This window comes from Chiloscyllium punctatum, chromosome 36 (genome assembly GCF_047496795.1).
Source record: "Chiloscyllium punctatum isolate Juve2018m chromosome 36, sChiPun1.3, whole genome shotgun sequence".
In the NCBI taxonomy this organism is placed as follows: Eukaryota; Metazoa; Chordata; class Chondrichthyes; order Orectolobiformes; family Hemiscylliidae; genus Chiloscyllium; species Chiloscyllium punctatum.
In genome coordinates this window covers 2,995,164-3,003,616 of record NC_092774.1, presented here as the reverse complement: position 1 = coordinate 3,003,616, position 8,453 = coordinate 2,995,164, and the positions used below count along the sequence as shown (strand labels likewise).

The 8,453-nt window shown below is 50.5% G+C and overlaps 1 protein-coding gene across 1 annotated transcript; it reads right to left on the bottom strand.

The window, feature by feature from the left end:
• Positions 1–1,168: 1,168 nt before the first annotated feature.
• On the bottom strand, positions 1,169–7,189 carry LOC140460172 (uncharacterized). Its single transcript, XM_072554561.1, has 2 exons — positions 7,102–7,189; positions 1,169–4,912 (listed from the first exon to the last, which is right to left on the bottom strand). The coding sequence occupies exon 2, from the start codon at positions 4,827–4,829 to the stop codon at positions 3,549–3,551; it is 1,281 nt and encodes a 426-aa protein (XP_072410662.1). The 5' UTR covers positions 4,830–4,912; positions 7,102–7,189; the 3' UTR covers positions 1,169–3,548.
• Positions 7,190–8,453: the final 1,264 nt, after the last annotated feature.

Sequence of the window (8,453 nt, the reverse complement as noted above, 5' to 3'; positions counted from 1 at the left end):
ACCCCACCCCTCATATCGGCCGCTCTCCCCTCCTACCCCTACTCGTGCCGTGACACCCCAACCAAGATCCACTGGCCCGTGACCACCACCCTCACTGTATCCTTCACTGCCGCCTGTCTGCCCACACTCTATCCCTCAGTCACAGGGAAGTTCAGATCCCCCCCCCCCCCAGGTCCTGACCAGAACCAGACTCCTGAAAGCTTCACTGACCCAGTTGCTTTCAGGCCGCGATGCAACACTAAAAAAGACAAATAGACAGGTCCTTTTCAGACGCACAGAGAACAGGTCACACCATCCTATAACCCTGTCACAGACAGTGGTAGTGAACATGACGGGCCCCACGATTACAGCCCCGACAGCAACACCTGGCCCAGAGAGGTCGCAAATCAAATGGCTAACCCTGGCCTGCCTAACCCAAACAGAACAGGCAACACCACCCATAAACATGAACAGAGGCAGTTCCCTACCTGGACAGTCCCTAACCCAAACCCTGGCTCAGCGGGACAGACCACCAGACATTTACACCCCCTGGAAAGCCCAAGAGATGTGCTTGATTATGTCCCACACACTTCCCCCCCCCCCCCGCAAAAACCGAAAGACGAGTCCAGAGGATTTCATTGATTATATTACAGGGACAATTCAAATGTATCGAGCCACACCTCAGGACCTCTTCGGTCTGTGCTGCTTGGCTCTGGCCCCAAGTGAGGGTTCGAGATGGAAACCCCAGTTGGGGGTTACAATGATTGGGAGGCCTTTTCCAGAGGCGTTCCCCAGCTCAGGGACCAGATCCTGGTGATTGGGGGTGGGGGGGCTCTCCAGAGAAGTCTGCAACAACACCAGGTATATATAATTAGGGTATTGGAGTGCAGCCCAAAGCAGGAGGAGGCCAGTTCAGATCGGCTTTGCTCCACATACTCCACCCATGTAGGGGACACCACTTGTCATGTAGGAAATCCCTCGCCCCAGCTTTAATGCACTACTATTACAATGTATCCCAGAGCGGGTAGCTACTGCTGTTCAAACCAATAATATGGATTGGCCGGATAACACCCGCCAACAAATGAGAAGAGCGCTCACTTATTACTGACATAGTCTGAAAGGCCCGAAACAGGCAACAGACAAGCATGAAATTATACAGCACCCTCCCCCCCCCGCCCACCCCCTCACAAAGATTCTAATGTCCCTGTTACAGGCCCTGACTCCCTCAGGAACCACCCAATGGACCCCCACCCTTGTCCCAGGAGTGGGTCGATGGATATGACCATACACATGCTGCTCACCCGAATGGCCTCAGTGCAATGTTTCATCGTTCCCCTGACACCCCTCCACCCACTTTCCACAACTAACACGGCTGCCCTTGACCCTGTGGTGGCTACCCCCCCCACCCCCACCACTTCACGGACAATGACACGGCCAATGCAGACCTGTTTTCACTGTGGTGTGGATGGTCATTGGCGGTGAGACTGCCCACTGTTACACCTGCGATACAGAACCCCAGACAGGGGATGAGTTTGCTCTGCTGCCCCCTTCCCAGCCTGATTATCCTAGTTTCAGCTCTACCCTGTCCTGTCTAAAGACCCCAAGGATGAACCGGTCGTCTGCTTGACTGTTGAGGATAAAGAAATCCCCTTCCTGATTGATACCGGTACCACTGCCTCAACATTTGAGACTTCCTGTGTGGGCTCACATACAGCTCTGTACACCTGAGTGGTCTAACTGGACAGGAAAGGCAGTGTCCCCAAACAGCACCACTCATGGTTCAGTTTGGGGCCCCCCGTACTGGTGTAGGCAGAAGTGTGGGGAGTAACATAAAGCTGGGTGGGATGGTGAACTGTGAAGTATAATCCAGGGAATTACAGACCAGTCAGTCTTCTGTTAGTGCTGGGTAAACGATTGGCCAGGATTTATGATTCCTTGGAAAACCACAGTTCGATTAGAGACAGTCAGTATAGCTTTGTGAGGGCCCAGGTCATGCCTCACAAGTCTGACTGAATCCTTTTGAGAATGTGACAAAACACATTGATGAAGGCAGAGCTGTGGATGTGATGCACATGGATCTTAGCAACACATTTGATAGGCTCATTCAGAAAGGAAGGAGCGTGGGATACTGGGAAATTTGGCTGTCTGGATACAGAATTGGCTGGCCGTTAGAAGACAGAGGGTGGTAGCAGATGGAAAGTATTCAGCCTGGAGCTTGGTGACCAGTGGTGGTCTGCAGGGACCTGTTCTGGGACCTCTTCTCTATGATTTTTATAAAGGGCTAGGATAAGGAAGTGGAAGGGTGGGTTAGTAGGTTTGCCGATGACATGAAGCTTGGTGGTGTTGTTGATAGGGTGGAGGGCTGTTGTAGGTTGAGACACTGACAGGATATAGAACTGGGCTGAGTGTGGCAGATGGAGTTTAACCTGGAAAAGAGAAGTCATTCACTTTGAAAGGTTGAATTTGAATGCAGAACACAGGGTTAAAAGCAGGATTCTTGTCAGTGTGGAGGAACAGAGGGATCTTGGGGTCCATGTCCATAGATCCCTCAATGTTGCCACCCAAGTTGGTAGGGTTGTGTAGAAGGCGTATGGTGTGTTGCCTTTCATTAGCAGGGGAAATTGAGTTCAAGAGCCGTGAGGTTATGCTGCAGCTCTATAGAGCCCTGGTTAGAGCACGCTTGGTATATTGTGTTCAGATATGGTCCCCTCATTACAGGAAGGATGCACAAGCTTTTGAGATGGTATGGAGGAGATGTACCAGGATGCTGCCTGGACTGGAGGGCATGTCTTCTAATGAAAGGTTGAGGGAGCTAGGGATTTTCCTCATTGTAGCAAAGGATGAGAGGTGATGTGATAGAGGTGTATAAGACGATTAGAGGCATAGATAAAGTGGATAGCCAGAGGCTTTTTCCCAGGGGAATGTCTATCACAAGAGGGCATAATTTGAAGGTGATTAGAGGAAGGTTTAGGGAAGATGTTAGAGGTAGGCTCTTTATTCAGAGTGGCGGGTGCCAGCAGTGGTAGTCAAGTCAATTACATTAGGGACAGTTAAGTGACTGTTGGCTCGGCAAAAGTGAGGACCGCAGATGGTGAAGATTAGAGGGGTGCTGGAAAAGCACAGCAAGTCAGGCAGCATCCGAGGAGCAGGAACATCAACGTTTCAGGCAGGAGCCCTTCATCCCTTAGTACAAAGGAGGGTATGTAGGTCAGTCTAATCTTAGAGTAGGATAGAAGGCTGGCACAACATTGAGGGCAGAAGGGTCTATACTGTACTATGTTAACAAACTGAAGGGGGAATAGCTGGAAAAACAAGTGAGATGGAGAAAGGTACAGCAGGATAGGGTGATGGGTGCTTGATGAAGAGAGAATGGAACGAGGCTCAAGTGGTGAAGAACTGTGTTCTCAGACCAATTGAGCCAAATGGCCTGTGCTGTAGCGTTCATGTGACACCATGAGAGATTCAATGAAGGGGACCATCAACTGAACAGGCTGCAACCCAGAGGAACCCAACACAGGAATTCACCAAGTACTTTTTACTTCAGGCCTCCTACCATCAGGGTCACCATGCTAGGAAGCAGGGTGAACTCGCTGGTGCCTCAGGAGGTGGGAGGACCGAATGAAGCCCTTCCCACACACGGAGCAAGTGAACGGCCTCTCGTCTGTGTGGACTCGCTGGTGCCTCAGGAGGTAGGACGAGTCTGTAAATCCCTTCCCGCACTCCGAGCAGGTGAATGGTCGCACTGCAGCGTGATAGCGCTGGTGTATCACCAGGCTTTTGGTGCTTTTAAAACACTTCCCGCAGGTCGAACAGGGGAACGGTCTCTCGTCGGTGTGGACCTGCTGGTGGGTCAGTAGTTTGGAGGACAGAACGAATCCCTTCCCGCACACAGAGCAGGTGAACGGCCTCTCGCCAGTGTGGATGCGCTGGTGGGTCAGGAGGGCGGAGGATTGAATGAACCCTTTCCCACACACTGAGCAGGTGAACGGCCTCTCCCCGGTGTGGACCCGCTGGTGGGTCAGGAGGGCGGACGACCAAGCGAATCCTTTCCCGCACACTGAGCAGGTAAACGGCTTCTCCCCAGTGTGGACCCGCTGGTGTGTTTCCCGGTTGGAAGCCTGGGCAAACTCCTTCCCGCAGTCTCGGCAGGGGAACGGCCTCTCCCCCGTGTGGACCCGCTGGTGGGTCAGCAGGTGGGAGGTGCAGGCAAACTTTCTGCCACACGCGGGGCAGGCGAATGGCCTCTCGCCAACTCCCTGCAGCTGATGTCTCCTCTGCTTCAGGTTGCGTTTATCAGAACTCTGAAACCCTTGTGCATCGATGTGAAACCGCTGGTGCCTCAGGAGGGAAGATGATCGAGTGAACTCTTTCCCACAAGAGGAGCACTCGAGGAGCAGCTGAACAGAGTGGCTCTTCCAGTGCCTCTGCAGGTCAGATAGCTGAGTGAATCCCTTCCCACACACCGAGCAGGAGAAAGGCCTCTGCCCAGTGTGTCGGCATTGGTCTCGCTTTGTCTCCTGCGGGCTCTTGGTGCCCTTGGCACGGTCAGAACATCTCCACGGTGTCTTGTCACAGTGAACCCACTTGTGTGCCTGTAGGTTGGAGGGATAGGACAAACCCTTCCCACATGCACAGTAGGTAAACCCACTCTCCTCAGTGGCAGGACGCTGACCATCTTCCAACACGGAGAGTGAGCTGAATCCTGTCTCGCCGTGCCCACCTTCCCCTGGATCCTCCTCGCTGTGACAGTGCACGTGTCTCTCCAGGTCAGGCGAAAGGATGATGGTGAGACCACACCCGGTACAAGTGTGTGGTTTGTCCACCAGTCGGTCGCTGCTTTCTCCTTCCATGTGCAAACACCGACAATATTGAGACCCCCAATGGAACTAGCTACTGGATCAGATCTTAAAGAGAGGCCTCGTATGTAAAACCGCTGTAAAATGAATGGAGAAACAGAAAGATGGAGCACAATTACTTTGCAGCCAATTTTCTCTCCGAAGAAGAATAAAATGGCTTTCTCTGAGCACGTTGGCAGGAAGCGGAGAGTCGGGGGTGGGGGGGGGGGAGGGGAAGGTTAAGCACAGACAGAGGAGTGGAGATGGAAGCAGACAGTTGTGAAATTGGCAGTGATTGTAAATGAAGACATTCACGATTTCGGAAGCAGATCATGTGACTGCTGCACCAGGTCAAGGGGAGGGGATGGCGCATTGGTAATGACACTTGACACATAATCTGAAACCCCAGGCTAATGCTCTGAGGACATGGACTCAAATCACTGACTGTGGAGTAGAAAGCCAAATTTACTGATAACACAAAGAAGAAGGGCTTTGAAAGCAATCGAAAAGTACATATGAGTTCGGACCAGACATTTAACTCTTCAAGCCTGTTCTGCCGTTCAATAATATTAATCCACGATCTCATCCATCCACTTACTGACTTGTTTGTCAAGAATCGATGTAATTCTGCCTTACAATGGTTCAAAGTCTTCTTCCATTACCATTTCCTCTTCCTATTTGTTTTAGATTGTCAACTTTTTATTTTGAAACAGTGGTCCCCCGTTCTAGAATGTCCTTCAAGGGAGAACATCCTTTACAGAAGTAGCAGGAAAAGCTCAGTAGGTCTGACAGCATCTGTGAAGAGAAATCAGAGTTGACGTTTTGCATCCAGAGATCCTTCCTCAGAAAGGACCTGAAATGTTAGCTTTGATTTCTCTTCATAGATGCTGCCAGACCTGCTGAGCTTTCCAGCGACTTCTGTCTTTGTTTCTGACCTACAGGATCTGCAGGGTTTTTTTTCTTTTCACATCTACCCTGACAAGATTTGGAGCAGCTGGTGTTGGGCTGGGGTGGATAAAGTTAAAAATCAACAACACCAGGTTATAGTCCGTCAGGTATTTTTTAAGATCAGATTCTCTCCAGTGTGGAAACAGGCCCTTCAGCCCAACAAGTCCACACCGACCCTCTGAAGAGTAACCCACCCATACACATTTCCCTCTGACTGATGCACCTAACACTATGGACAATTTAGCATGGTCAATTCACCTGACCTGCACATCTTTGGACTGTGGGAGGAAACAGGAGCACCCGGAGAAACCCGCACAGACACGGGAAGAATGTGCAAACTCCACACAGACAGTCACCGAAGGTTGAAATTGAACTTGGGACTCTGGTGCTGTGAGGCAGCAGTGCTGACCACTAAGCCACCATACCGGAATAATTGCTACTATATTCCACTTTGGAAATAGAACTAGTCTGACTCAAGATTGGGATACAGACAGACTTAAATCCCACACCTTTAATGCATTGTCTGAGCTGTGTTGGCACCTTTTGTTATAAAACCTGAAGCTGTCTTGAAAATTTGACTTAAAAGAAGTTCTGGGATTTACATATTGAAGAACCGAAACTAGTAAACCCATTCTAAAAGATGGAAGACTTAATCTCAGTTTGTTCAATCTATCATTTCATCTGCATAACACTGTAATCTTTTGCAATAAATTCTGTGTCTTATCATCCTGCTTCACAACCACTTGATGAGGAAGCAGCGCTTCAAAAGCTAGTGCCTCCAAATAAACCTCTTGTTGTGTGATGTTTGACCCTAACAAGAGTCCTCAATCAGTTTGACTCTTACCCATCTCAACTACAGCCCTAATCTATTCAATCACAGAAACACCCGCCAATTCCAGGCGTAAACTGTCTCGAGTAGGCTTCCAACGGCGTTTACATCCTTCCCTTGAATAAGGTGACCCATGACCCACAATAGTAGGGCAGGCTCAAGGAAGCTGAACGGCCTTGCTGCTGTTCCTGGTGCTGGCTGGTCTGCAGCATCCCGGGGAGCTCAGCTGAGAAACTTCCCTTGCCGGTCGGGTGGTTGGTCAGCCACTGGCGGGAGATGGGCTCCCACAAGGGCGGCTGGGCCATCCCACAAAGCCCCGCGCGGCAGAAAGGACTCTATTTGTTCCATGGGGGGAGAGACGCGCATGCGGAAGATGGCCCCAGGTCACCCCCCTCCCCCCCCCCGCCCAGAAGAGCTGATATAACCCTTCCGAGGGGGAGGGGTGTCAGCATCGGAGAGAATAGAGCGGGCGGGTGATACAATTAAAAATGAAAGAAAGAAAAGACCAACCGGATCATCCGGAAGCTTTCCCTCCCGGTGGAACCAAACCGGAGCCACCTCGGTGACAGAGCCAAACCACGTGACCTTCCCATCAAGGGGGCGGGACTGTCATCTGATCAACATGTGTTCACACCAATAGGCAGCTCAGATCTCACTTGGAGGACCAATGGTCGACCAACCAATCGGAGCACTGATATGCGGCCACCTCCACCTCGTCCTGGGAGTCTTGAGGTGGAGCTGAGGCCATTCATCCCATCGATTTCCCTCTGCTATGCAACCACTGAACTGGTAGCCCTTGATGTTTTTTTTCTGCCACTGCCCTATCCCTTGATTTCCTTACTGACTCTGAACCATTCGCCTCCAGGTGGGTTAGTCATGGGAAATGCAGGGTTACAAGGATAGGGGAGGGGAAATGGAGGTCTGTCTGGGATGCTCTTCACAGGGTCAGTATGAAACCGTTGGGCCGAATGGCCTGTTTCCACAGTGTAGGGAACCTCTGATTCTATGATGAAGAGTCATCGCGACTTGAAACATTAGCTTGCTCTCTCTCTCCATGGATGCACGTCTGACCCGGTGTGATCTTCAGCTTTTTAAAATTGTTTTCACAAGACAGATCGTCCGTGTGAGAATCTGATAACAACCTCCCAGATCGGGGCTGTGGTTACCACCCGGCCACTGATGGACAAGAAATTTGCGGTCATTGTGGGAATTTGGGAAGTGGACCGTTGCCCTGTCTCCTGAATGCTGCCCAGACCTTTGGGGAAGAAACAGACCATTTATACCCTTATCTGTTGGAACAGCCTCTGGGAGACTGCCTGCAAAACCTCTTCCTGAGTGGGAGAGAACAATAATACCATCTGTCCTCTACAGCACTCTTGCAAAGTCCCAAAGAGACATTTTGTGTTCTTGTGAATTTGATGATCTGCTATCCAGAACATGGGTCACAGAATCCCTAATGTGCAAGTACAAGATATTTGACCCATCAATTCTGCACCGACCCTCCAAAGGGCATCCTACCCAGGTCCACTTCATTCCATAACCCGCATTTCCGATGGCTAACCCACCTAACCTGCACATCCCTGGATACTATGGACAATTCAGCATGTCCAATCCACCTTGACTGCACATCTTCAGACTGTGGAAGGAAACCAGAGTATCCAGAGGAAACCCAGGCAAACACAGAGAGAAGATGGGTATGCTTTTGTTTGTACGTTCAAAGCCTGGGACATGGTTTAGTAACTATTTGACTAATTCGATGAATAAGGGTAGACCCTGGGTAAAAGACCCTTGTCATTCACCTTATCTATGTCCCTTATGATTTTATAAACCTCAGTAAGGTCACTTTTTAACCTCCTGTGCTC

What these genes read in the sequence shown, in the direction of transcription:
- LOC140460172 (XM_072554561.1), bottom strand. Translation starts at nt 4,829, where the DNA reads ATGGAAGGAGAAAGCAGCGACCGACTGGTGGACAAACCACACACTTGT.